Here is a 13,526-nt window from a genome sequence, read left to right as displayed (position 1 = left end):
GCGTCACTGGTGCTGACATGAACCACAACACGCAGATGACTCCACCCCGCACGCTTGATAGCCACAAGCAAGACTGCCTTCACATCTCAGATGATGCCCCACAGCAGACACACCAAGCACACATAGGCTTTCTTTCCAGCCCTGATTGCTATCTGCCTAAGAGGCTCCATAACACATTTAACATTGGAGCTCCCAATAACTAGTAAATCCCCCCTCCCCCGTGTGCTTGCTTGGACCTTGCTGAAGGAGTGCACACCTGCCCACTCACAGAGTGAATGGGCGAGGCCAGGTGACCAGTCTACACATTGGCCCTATGCAGTGAGCAACCATCTGCCACTCACCATGCTGTGAGGGCGGATCCACTGTGTCTTGTGCACTAGGAAGTGCCTCGGAAGCACAGTCTGTGGGCAAAAGAAGTGACACCTCAGGTGCCTCATGTAATGCGTCAAATTCTCCACTACTGCTACACCATGAGGCAGCAGCCTGATGGTGACTGACCGTAGCCAAAAGTGCATTCAGCTGTTCGTGAACCACAACCAGCTCCTCCTGCTTCTGCACACAGCATGCACACATACTAGCCATCCTAACAAGACTAACTGAAGAAGAAGTGAAGTACAAAAGCAGACAATCCTAGATATGCAACTTGCTACCTTCCTGATTTGTCACCAATGGAAGCTGATGTGTTAATGAGCTCTGTAGCGGGCTGTTCAGTGAGCAACTACAGTGCTACACACTGGACGAATTTACACTTACAAAAACATGAGATTAAACGTCTTAAATAGAGAAACACGCACGAAATGCACTACATGGAAAACACAGGAAAAGATAAACACTTTACTTGCTGCTCTGTAGATGTGTATCAGCTGAGAGCCGGAGCCTTATTTAACTCAAATTATCTCACATTTGGCATCTCCAACAGAGTTCCGGTTTTGAACATATGAAAATATGATGCAGTCTTCAGATTTCACTTGCATAATGCATTCTCCTTACTTCAACAACAAAAACGTTTCCCCAAACATCGAAAATTCGGTAACATTGTGAGAAAATGTACTTTCCTAAATTGTCCGAATATCACCTCAGTAATGTGTTGCTGCAGATGAAACTAAAATCAAAACATGGTGTAATTTTTTCAGAACACACTGATGCAAGTTCCATATTCATAAAGTGAATAGCTTTCCTGTTGGAGTGAGCTGAATGAAATGTAAGATTGCATGTGTATTTCATGTGTGATGTGGCAAGTCTGTTCCAAGTCTGTTCCATGGCTCCACACGTTCCTGCCGAAGTGTCAATTCAACAGTAATTTTGGTCAGACTAGAAGTAGGCTGCAACAACATCTAGCAAGTGTTTAATTAAGCAGTAAAGATCCTGTAATAAATTGTGTTGTAGCAGAAATGAAGACGACTGATGACTTGGGAAGAGCAGAATTGATTCGGTCATTACAGATGATGACATAGAGCAGAACCTTTCCTCAGTGACACAAATACTCCACCCCCACCACCTTTGGCACACAATCAGTGAAGTTCAAATCATTCACACTCAATTCTCTGGTTATGGTATGGTAACATATTGTTTGTGAGAATGTTCTAGTGCTGGCCTTCCAGTGGTGCCCTATGAGACAATCAGTGACCTGAAGTCACAGCTGATAAGAGTCCAGCATCTAGTACTGATGTCAACACAAGTCAGGAGGTCTATGAACATTACTCTGGCCTAGGGCAGAAGATGGCCTTAACTACAGCGGTCACATAGGTCTAAAGGCCTACAGTACCAGTGGGCCAGGTTCAGCATTCAGCATAACTACACAGCATCTGACATCGTCATCCACCTGTGAGGACAATGCAGGCAGTGATCTGGGAGGAATTGAGTATCCCAAAATACAGGGTGATTCAAAAAGAATACCACAACTTTAGGAATTTAAAACTCTGCAAAGACAAAAGGCAGAGCTCAGCACTATCTGTCGGCGAATTAAGGGAGCTATAAAGTTTCATTTAGTTGTACATTTGTTCGCTTGAGGCGCTGTTGACTAGGCGTCAGCGTCAGTTGATGCTAAGATGGCGACCGCTCAACAGAAAGCTTTTTGTGTTATTGAGTACGGCAGAAGTGAATCGACGACAGTTGTTCAGCGTGCATTTCGAACGAAGTATGGTGTTAAACCTCCTGATAGGTGGTGTATTAAACGTTGGTATAAACAGTTTACAGAGAATGGGTGTTTGTGCAAAGGGAAATGTTCTGGATGGCCGAGAACGAGTGATGAAAATGTAGCACGCATCCAGCAAGCATTTGTTAGCAGCCCAGGAAAATCGACTCGCAGAGCTAGCAGAGAGCTGCAAATTCCACAATCAACTGTATGGAGAGTCCTACGAAAAAGGTTAGTTATGAAACCTTATCGTCTGAAATTGGTTCAAGCACTGTCTGCAGCTGATAAGATTAAAAGAATCGATTTATGTGATTTTATCCTTGCTCAAATGGAAACAGATGAATCTTTCGTTTCAAAGATTGTGTTTAGTGATGAAGCAACTTTCCACACTAACGGGAAAGTCAACCGTCACAATGTCTGTATATGGGGCACTGAGAATCCGCGGGAAACAACTCAGTATGAACGTGACTCGCCTAAGGTGAACGTTTTCTGTGCCATTTCAGCCAATAAAGTTTTTGGTCCCTTTTTCTTCGAAGGTGCTACTGTAACTGGACTACAGTATCTGGAGATGTTAGAGAATTGGCTGTTCCCTCAGCTCGAACAAGAAGCACAACAATTCATATTTCAGCAGGATGGAGCGCCACCACATTGGCACTTATCTGTCCGTAACTACCTGAACGTCAACTACCCGAGGCGATGGATCGGCCGCCAGGCAGCTCGTGACAGAGCACTTCATCACTGGCCTCCAAGAAGCCCTGATCTTACCCCCTGCGATTTTTTCTTATGGGGGTATGTTAAGGATATGGTGTTTCGGCCACCTCTCCCAGCCACCATTGATGATTTGAAACGAGAAATAACAGCAGCTATCCAAACTGTTATGCCTGATATGCTACAGAGAGTGTGGAACGAGTTGGAGTATCGGGTTGATATTGCTCGAGTGTCTGGAGGGGGCCATATTGAACATCTCTGAACTTGTTTTTGAGTGAAAAAAACCTTTTTAAATACTATTTGTAATGATGTATAACAGAAGGTTATATTATGTTTCTTTCATTAAATACACATTTTTAAAGTTGTGGTATTCTTTTTGAATCACCCTGTATAGTTCGACTCAAAACACACATAGAGGCCACTGTTATCATCAATCTGAGCTACCAATGGGGCCAGCCTATCTCACCAGTAGCTGTCAAAACTGCCACATAAGGGTGTTACCAATTTCCACTCTGAGCTGCTGCAGTGTCCTCAGCTACCATGAGTCCGGTATTGGATTCTTCTCTGGATTACATAGCTGCCAGATGACACAGCAGAAGCAACAACTTGTATTTTCAGTAATAAATGGAATAATTCCGACTGTCCTCAGTCTACATCCTGATGGTTTCCAGCCCCAGACGATGGCCCTTACAATAAACAGGTCACATGACATTTGCAGAACCAGGTTTTGTAGTTATGTGTGGGTTCCTGGACTTTCTTTGAAGTATATAGGTCAAGTAAAATTTCCGATACAAGTTGTTGTTGTTTTTTTCTTTCTTATTTTTCTTTTTTTTGGCTGAGGATTTTATTTGCCTTATTTTTGCAATAGTATTTGCATTGGTATGGCTTCATTATTAAGATTTTTGTATTATTAGTTTCTTCTACACCCCAAACCATCTAATCCCTGCAGTTGTCCCTTTAGTTTTCATGTATTTCTGCAATTATTTGTTTCTTGGACTGAAACTTCGCAGGAGATTAGAACTGTATGCAGGGCTGGGACTCAAAACAGGGACCTTTGCATTTCGTGGGCAAATGCTCTAGCAACTGTACTACCTGAGCACAATTCACAACACAACCCATCCTCATAGCTTTACTTCCACTAGTATATTGTCTCCTGCCTTCCAAACTTCACAGGAGGTCTCCTGTGTAACTTGCAGGAAAGGCACTCATTGAAGAAAGGATATTGTGGAGACATGGCTTAGGCTCAGCTTGGGGGTTGAATGAATTTTCACTCTGCAGAGGAGTGTGTGCTGACATGAAACCTGTTGGTAGATTAAAACTGGGCAAGGCCTGGAACCTGGGACTTTTGCCTTTTGTGGGCAACTGAGCTACCCGGGCATGACTCACGGCACACTGTTTTCCCACCAGGAAGTTTCACATCAGTGTACACTCTACTGCAGAGTGAAAATTCTGGAATCAATCCCCCACACTGTGCCTATGTTATGTCCCCACAATACCTTTTCTTTCAGGAGTGCTAGTCCTGCATGCTATGCAGGAAAATTTCTGAGAAGTTTGGAAGGTAGGAAATCAGATATTGCTGGTGGGTAGCTCAGTTGGTAAACCACTAGCCCACAATAGGCAAAGGTCCCTGGTTTGAGTCCCGTCCGGCACACAGTTTAAACCCGCCGCTAAGATTCATATCAGTGCACATTCTGCTGCAGAGTGAAAATTCATTCCAAAATGGCTTGTATTATTTGCATCTGTTTGCATGTACAAGAACCAATGCTTTAAAAAGGGGTGTCCACTATCTTGATGGTGTCATGGGTCAAAGCTGACAGATGGTACTGCAATCTTTGGTTTAGCTGTTCTGTCCTGCTTTGATAAAGAGTAATGGATTACTTTTGGAGTCTCTAATACTGACCGATGTGTTTGCCTGGTTCTGTAATGATAATGGTGGAGGGCATTTGGAAGGAAAATTAGGAAAAAGACTAATCTGCAATGCAGCTCTAGGTCTTGGGTAGACTTTAAGGTGATACTTCTCTGATTATGAATTTGTGAAGAAATTAACATGCAACAGGAAGTTGCTAGGAATATGACAGTTTGGTCGATTGTTTTTTTAAATGAATGGAAGTGGTATTACATGAAGCCTAACTGAAGTATCTAAAAAGCTTCAAAACTGATCAAAAGGCAGTCACTGGTAAAAGAATACTTAAGCCTCTTGGATAATTGCTATGTTCATGGGATCACTATTCAAGGAAAATAGCCTGCACTTGTAACATTTATTTATTGGGCTATGGTACAGTTCCTACATTATTTTTCTATTTGTGATAATGTGGCAGCTAGACTCGTGTAACAACACTATACTCATTATGTTAACTCAAATGGAGTAATCAGATCTCATACGTGTTCTTTTCCACTAAGGATTATCAAGCATGACATTTGTGCTTTCCTGGAAGATGTCTATTTGAACTCATCCAGTCTTGAACTAAAACAGAGTAGGTCTACCACTGAAATCAGGCTTGTTCTATGTGGTATGCAACATCTGCCCACAAAATTAAATTACTGATTTAAATCACGGTTCAGTATAAGAATATGCGCCAGAGACATTTACCTGTGCAAGTTTCACTGACAACATACTGATCAATCCATGTATTCTTGTGTAAAATGGTAACATATAAAAGTGTGGTGTCGGAGATCGTGGTCCATGTGCAACACCACCGCCTTTCCATATGGGCGATCGTATACTACCATGTCGAGCTCTTCCCAGTCCTTTCTGGGGCCACGGCTTCCGACCGCCTCCACGAACTTCTGCCCTTGTCTTCGTGTGTGCGTAGCTCTGCCAAGCAAAAACAGAAATTTGTACAAAATTTCGAACTATGCGAATATTTGGGGCGTCTGTCACATTCTACGGTAAACTTACAACAAATCTGTACATTCGCTGCCACCTTGCATTTTCATGTATGATATCTATCCTCGGTGGTGCACCAAAAATTTCTGGATGAAGGTTTATAATTCCCAATTTTCGTTCTTCAGCAGTGTCCATATTTTCCACCCATGCTTCTCTTGGCTTCTCAAAACGCGGTGGAAAATTCAGAGTTCTTGGTGTTAGAATGGGAACTATTTCGGCAGTCTCGCTGCTCCGAGCTACAACACACAAATAACTAACTTACTACAGAAGAATAAATCGGCCGGCAAGCTTCATTTTCAACTATCAATAAACAGACCATTATCTAATATACTACTAGCGTCTGAAGACAATGCACGGATGCCATTTATGCCTTTACACAGCAAAAACTGTGGCGTTATAACCCTCAAATACATTATAGCAACATACAGTGCGTACACGCTCCAATAATATAAACAAGGATGTAAATAAAAATAAGCACTCTGGCGCTCTCCAAAGTTATTGTATAGTACTGCGATATGAAGATAAACCGAAAAGTTACTCAGATATTTCATGCCATTAAAGTGACGCCACAGCAGTGGCGGGACGAGGTTCTGTTTCCACACGCTGCAGCAAAGACCGACCTTAATATCTAGAAATATTTGAATGAAGCGATTACTTTTTAATATACGTTCTGTTATATAGGGTAATCGCACCGCACAAATATTTCTAGACATCAAAGTAGGCTTCGTGTTACCGAAATATTTAGTGGAATGGATTTTATTGTCAAGTAGTTATAGTTTTGAAGTAAGATCTTTGTGCGAACAGCCGTACCTGACAGAAGCGAAAACAATGTGTTGACACTGTGACAGTCGGGTTAATACGTTCAGGGTTGAAAGATAGTTCGGCAGAATGGCGAACAAAAGTATTGTCTTTCACCCTATAATTAGTCCCATACAGAAAATAGCACTGTATGAAACCAAGTCTGTGAGTTGCACTTTTTCAGATTGGTGTACGACACATAATAAAGCTCCTTATATGTTATAGACAGTATTGTATTTTGGCATAGGTGTTATTGTTATTCCTTAGTCATATGAAGTTGCATACACAAAACATAATATTACGGTAACGAATTGGTTAATGACACTTGTCTGTTCTATCATCGACATGCACTGCGGGACAAAGACCTATTCTAGGTGTAACCATACGTTATATTATTCATCTTCGCGCATCCATCTAGTGTCATCTCGCATTAGGCCGTCGTCTCGATTATTTCTTACCATTTGTAATTCAGAAAAAAAAAATTAAATGAGCTGTCTGTCATCGGTTGACCTGGTCACATTCTCACTCATTTCTATTTCATTTTCATTACGGTTAAAATTTCGTCGTCTACTCGGTCCCTTACCCGATCCGTTTGTGTATTGCCTACCTGCCCTGTCGATTACAAACATGTACCTTTCCACTCCTTGCCGAGGAATCCTCAGGTTTTGAATATTTTTCCACAGAAAAACTCATGTTTAACTTTAGGACTAATAAATTATAAACTTTAAACAATCAAAAATTCAGGATGAAATAATGAAAATATTGTCATTAAATTATAAACTTTGAATTTAAACACAATGGAAAACTATCAGAATCAGGGCCTTGTATGCAAGCATTAATCATATACCAGCCTGAAAAAAAAAATCATCCAACTCTACTATTTATCATTGTTGTGATGGGAAGCATGAACACAGTGATCAGTCACAATTTTGTCAAGTCAACAGTTCATTTTGCTGTTTCTAATCCTGAACTTGAGCTGGCCATAAGATACAGACATAAATTTGTTATGCAAATGCCATTCCTGTGAAGAAAGCTCTTGTACAATATGTTCAGAAAGAAATTAAATTTGTGGAAAGATTACACTTGATATATTCTATCTGCTGTAGGCCTGTTTGTCACTGCTTGTTGTCATTAATGAAAGTGATTAACAGAATGCTGCCTGTGTTTCATATCATTTCAAAGAAAGCCTACTTTCTTTGGTCTTAAGTGTCCCAAATTTCAGTTACGTTTAATTTATTTTTATGTATATTGTGAAGCACCTTTAAATTTTTGTGAAACAAAAAATATGCAATATATTATTTACACAACTAAGGTGTGTTTGCTTATAACTTTCATGTTGGTTTGCAAATTTGTTTGGACCCCAGTATCCAGTTGTATAGTGCTAAGCTAAAAGGTACTGCATACGTGCCTTTCTAATGGAATTAGTATAGATAATCACTGATGTTGTAGGTACTGAGTATCACTTAGGCACACAAACAAGAAGTGGAATATGGTAGCTCAACTTATGAATCTCTATTTTTCATGGACACCTTCAGCCCCTCCCCCTCCCAGAGAGAGTGAGTGAGAGTAAGAGTGAGACTGTCGAAAAAGGTTCACTAGCTGGACTACCATGACTGAGTGCCTATCTGACTCTTAAGTCTCCAATATATGATGAGTGGCTAATTTTACTGATCTGTTGTTTGTATTCCATCCTGAATTTTCCACATTATATTATTTGTTCTTTCTATTATTTGTGTGTTTCTGGTATTCTGATTTTTTAAAAAAAATCTGTTTTCAGAGATTCTATTTAATGGGGACAAATAATACACAAACACGATTCAGGGTGTTAAAGATTGATCGCATGGAGCCCAGAGAATTGATTGTTGTAGATGACAAAGTTGAATATTCTCAAGAAGAAATAAGAGATTTAGTAACAAGAATTGATGTTGGCAACAGAACACGTGTTGGACAGCGGCTGAGCAGTAATGGGGTAGCTCGTATAGTTTCAGCATTTGGGATTGTTGGTGAGTGAGATCTTAATTAATAGTATTTTCATTTAAAAAGGAGCAGTTACTTTTCTATCAACTACACAGATGTCATTTAGCTAGTGCTACATTGTGCGTTAGCAACTAACTGAACTGTTTAGTAAACCCTTAGAGAGATGAATGAGTAAGGCACTGGAATCTAAAAGTCTGCATTGAAAATTCTCTGTCATGTACAAGTTCAAAAGTTTCATAGTTGTGAATATGTGTGAAAGGAAGTAGCTGGATTAAATACAGCTAGTCGCCTCATTATTTGCAAGTTTAGAGCATTTGGTTGATTCACTTTGAGCATTACTAAGGTTTCCATTGTACATTACCGTTTGTTCAAAACATAATATTGCTGTGAAAAAAGTGTAAATAAATATCAATAAATCTCAGTTTGTATTAGGACCTACAACAAATTGATTATGACTCAAAATACTTCAATGAATCTCATTACTTTATTGTTGAGGCCGCCCTTCAGCATATAAACTCACTGGACTGAAACACAGAAATAATAGTAGCTTCATTCATCAGCAAATGGCATTGAACTGGATGGAACCAGATGCAACTGCATAAGAGAAGTAGAATAGGGTCCACGATGTTACACTTTTTCCTTTTATGATATGGCATGTGTTGAAATTTGACACTGTAGACTTTTTGTAGATCTGATCATTTGCAGCTAAGATCAAACTATCGTTGGTCTTTGCTGGTACAGTTATGAAGGATTTTGTCACGATGCAGTCTTGCTTACACTGGAATTGAAATGCTTCAACAAATAGTGACTTTCTATAAATGAATTCAAAGTGTTTTTCCTGTAATAAACTTTGCATGTACAATAACTCAATTTAAAACATTACAGTATAGGGAACTTCACTTCTACAGTCATAGAAAGTTCATTTGAAAGAATGAAGTTAGTTAATGTTTCAGTCGATTTCCTCTGCTTTGCCCTGACATCAAAAAGTATTGTCACTGTGCCTGCTTTTACTTAGTGGCACACCATGATACTCCAACCTGGAATGACAACTAAATGAGAATACACAAAGCCCACACTAGTACAGCAACTTGTGGTAAAACTGCAATCAACACCCAACCTTGAAGCCACATGGTGGCCCTCCCTGCGTTTGTCACAAGCAAAACAGATAACAAAAACCTTCAAGCAGCTTTATAGTCTTAACCACTAAACTGTTATATGGTTTAAAAACATCATTTGTTGGCTAGATAGACACAGGGCTACACATCTCACTACCTAAGTCATGCGTAACACCACACCGTTCACGAAGAGGGTACAATGGATTGCCTGTCTCATTTGCCATTTGGGATGTTGGGCGCAAGTTCTGTGTGATGTAAGAGTTAAGCAGAATGATTGTCTTGTGCCAGACCACACTTCATTTTGTGAAAAAGCTGGCAGGTTTCTGAGATTTACAATTGCCTACTGTCCTATTGGTTACTGTTATATTTATATTGAAGTAATAAAGTGACTGAAAGCTACATTTTCACAGGCCAGCTACCATAGCTACAATCAATCAGAGAACTATTTTGGTCATGCTTTCCATTTATTCATCATTTCATATCATTCTGTTACCTCAGGTTTCAGTTGCCACAGTCAGTTGCGGACTATTCTTGTGACCGTTAATGTAACAGTTGTAATTAATTTTCATTGTTTCAAAATATGCAGAAAAGTGATAAACTATTACCACCCTGATAAGCATACTCAATACTGCTTGTTAACAGGCAAGGTGTGAATGTATCCAAAATCGAAATACTCAGCTTTCCTGTCACAGCCATATTCTGTGTGCAGATGAACGTGACCTGACATTGCCCCCTCCCATGCTTGACTTTGTTACTTTAAGGAGGTATCGTTGTAGACATCCTGGTCTAAAAAGAATGTGTATCAGAATTTTGACTGCAAAACAGTTGGACCCTTCTGGAGGACAACCACTGTGCTTCACAGTTTTTTGCAAAAAATTATAACTGCAAAGTAGGAATCACTACAAAAGTCAACTCTTGTCTTTCCATACAACATCCATCCCACATGCAAGTAACTTTGGGCATAGACCAAGGGAGTTTTATAGGACCATCACTTTTCTCGTATATATAAATGACGTAGTGGATAATGTCTGAAGTTCCATGAGGCTTTTTGTTGATTATGCTACTGTATACAGAGAAGTTGCAATGCTCGAAAACTGCAGCAAAATGCTGGAAGATCTGCAGAGGACAAACACTAGGTGCAGTGATTGGAAATTGACCCTCAATATAAACAAATATAATGTATTGTACATAAATAGGCAGAAAATTCCATTATTGTATGAGTACATAATTACAGAACAAACACTGGACGCAGTGACATCCATAAAACACATGGGAATATGCAGTGAATTAAATTGAATAACAATATCCAACTAATCATAGGTAAGGCAGATACAGATTCTGATTCACTGGGAAGACATGTCAGGAAATGTATTCCATCCACTAAGAAAGTAGCTTACAAAACCCTCATTCAATCAATACTTGAATGGTGCTCATCAATCTGGGACGCATATCAGGTAGGATTATTAGAGAAAATAGAGAAGATTCAAAGAAGAACAGCACGTTTCTTTACAGGTTCATGTAATAAGAAAAAAAGTGTCAGGGATATGCTCTGCAACTTCCGTGGTAGATGCTTCAAGAGAAACATTCTGCATCATGATGTGGTATACTATAAAATTTCTGAGGGTGTATATTCTCAAAATGGTCGACCAATATACTGCTTCCTCCTATGTATATCTCATGAAAAGACTGTGAAGGTGAAATTAAAGAGATTTGAGCTCACACAGAGGCTTTCCAGCATTGCTCTTCCTGCAAACCATTCATGATTAGAGCAGGATATGGGGGAAGTGACAGTGGTACACAAAGTACCATCCGCCGTACACTGTAAGATGGCTTGTGTAGACGTAAATATACGAGGGTTGCCCAGAAAGTAATGCATTGCATGTTTTTCTTCAACAATTCTTTATTGAACATAATGAGAATTACACACGACAGAATGGTGTTTTATCTGTGTGCCATATTTTCCCATGTAATCTCCATATTGTTCCATGGTCTTCCTCCAGTGTGAAACAAGGGCATGTATGTCCTGTCGATATCAGTCCTTGTTCTGGTGGTGCTTCACTGTGTGTGTCACTTCCTCATCACCTTCAAATTGTCTTCTACAAATGGCATCCTCACAAATGACAATATCAGCTCACTGCAACATGTCAGGTGTGACAGCCATGGATGGTCTCCCCGGCCACTGCAAATCAGGAGCTCCGCCGAACCTCCTTCTGATGACCACACCCTCCGAGCCCTGTGATTAACTGTACTTCTTTCCACAGCAGACACTCCATAGACTTTGCACAAGTGTTTGTGAATATTCCCCACAGTGTTTTTCTCTGCAGTGAGAAGTTCAATGATGGCACATTTTCTTGTTACATACATCACCTACAAATGCAATTTTGAAACTGTCCTGCAGGTACACTATATGTCAGAAATGACTCACTCAGGAGACTTCAAATAATACATATATAATGTTTTGCATTCATAGCATTGTTTTCTGCTGAGAAAAAATGCAGTGCATTACTTTCTGGGCAACCCTCGTAGATGTAGATCTAGACTGCAAATAGTGGTGCAGTATAAGAGAGAATAGAGAAGACATACTGCTGCAAACAAGTCTTCAAATTAAAGACTACAGAACAACATTATTATCTGTTATGACAATGTTATGAAAAGGACAGATTGCTACTCACCATATAGAGGAGACTAAGTTGAAGACAGGCACAGCAAAAAACTGTTATACATTTAAGCTCTTGACCAATATATCTTGTTCTGAATTAGAAAACACACACACACACACACACACACACACACACACACACATACCTAAAAACAAAGATGATGTGACTTACCAAATGAAAGTGCTGGCAGGTCGACAGACACACAAACGAACACAAACATACACACAAAATTCAAGCTTTCGCAACAAACTGTTGCCTCATCAGGAAAGAGGGAAGGAGAGGGAAAGGCAAAAGGATGTGGGTTTTAAGGGAGAGGGTAAGGAGTCATTCCAGTCCCGGGAGCGGACAGACTTACCTTAGGGGGAAAAAGGGACGGGTATACACTCGCGCACACACACACATATCCATCCACATATATACAGACACAAGCAGACATATATAGGTCTTTAAATATGTCTGCTTGTGTCTGTATATGTGTGGATGGATATGTGTGTGTGTGCGAGTGTATACCCGTCCCTTTTTCCCCCTAAGGTAAGTCTTTCCGCTCCCGGGACTGGAATGACTCCTTACCCTCTCCCTTAAAACCCATATCCTTTCGTCTTTCCCTCTCCTTCCCTCTTTCCTGATGAGGCAACAGTTTGTTGCGAAAGCTTGAATTTTGTGTGTATGTTTGTGTTCGTTTGTGTGTCTGTCGACCTGCCAGCACTTTCATTTGGTAAGTCACATCATCTTTGTTTTTAGGTATATATATATCACAACTCACACCACACAACTGATGTCTCTGGCTGCTGAGAGCGGACTGTTGGCTGAAACCTTAAATGTATAGCAGTCTTTTTGTTGTGCCTGACTGTGAGTCGAAATCTCCTGTATACAGTGAATGGCAATCTATCTTTTTCATAATATTATCATTATGGACTTTCGATTATCATCTGTTACACTTGTGTAATTAACTTTTTTTTGTTACCTACTTTATAAATAAATAAGTCTTCTGTAACAATAAATTAAAATTTTCCATTATTCCACAAAGCTAAAATATAATAGTTCTTGATAGAAATTAACATAAGCATGAGTTCCTGATTGAGTTTGATAAAAATCCAAGCACAACTACTTTGTTATTCATGCATATTAAAACTACACAACTGGCCATTAAAATTGCTACACCACGAAGATGACGTGCTACAGATGTGAAATTTAACTGACAGGAAGAAGTTGCTGTGATGTGCAAATGATTAGCTTTTCAGAGCCTT

At 39.9% G+C, this 13,526-nt stretch overlaps 2 protein-coding genes across 4 annotated transcripts in view; one reads left to right on the top strand and one right to left on the bottom strand.

The window, feature by feature from the left end:
• Positions 1-6,233, bottom strand: part of LOC126092009 (39S ribosomal protein L4, mitochondrial) — a 54,180-nt gene extending 47,947 nt beyond the window's left edge. The window contains exons 1-3 of the mRNA XM_049907388.1: positions 6,046-6,233; positions 5,742-5,965; positions 5,433-5,657 (exon numbers count right to left, since the gene is read on the bottom strand). Coding sequence (XP_049763345.1) covers positions 5,433-5,657; positions 5,742-5,965; positions 6,046-6,142 — 546 coding nt within the window. The 5' untranslated portion in view covers positions 6,143-6,233. The remainder of the gene's footprint in view (positions 1-5,432; positions 5,658-5,741; positions 5,966-6,045) is intronic.
• Positions 6,234-6,521: 288 nt separating this feature from the next.
• The window catches only part of LOC126092008 (polyphosphoinositide phosphatase), a 178,695-nt gene continuing 171,690 nt past the window's right edge, over positions 6,522-13,526 (top strand). For all 3 annotated transcript variants that reach the window (XM_049907387.1, XM_049907386.1, XM_049907385.1), the window contains exons 1-2: positions 6,522-6,692; positions 8,305-8,530. In XM_049907387.1, the coding sequence (XP_049763344.1) occupies positions 6,618-6,692; positions 8,305-8,530 (301 nt within the window). In that variant the 5' untranslated portion in view covers positions 6,522-6,617. The remainder of the gene's footprint in view (positions 6,693-8,304; positions 8,531-13,526) is intronic.

Source organism: Schistocerca cancellata, chromosome 7 (assembly GCF_023864275.1).
Source record: "Schistocerca cancellata isolate TAMUIC-IGC-003103 chromosome 7, iqSchCanc2.1, whole genome shotgun sequence".
Taxonomy (NCBI): domain Eukaryota; kingdom Metazoa; phylum Arthropoda; class Insecta; order Orthoptera; family Acrididae; genus Schistocerca; species Schistocerca cancellata.
The sequence above is the reverse complement of the archived record's forward strand: the minus strand, read 5'-3'. Positions and strand labels throughout refer to the sequence as shown.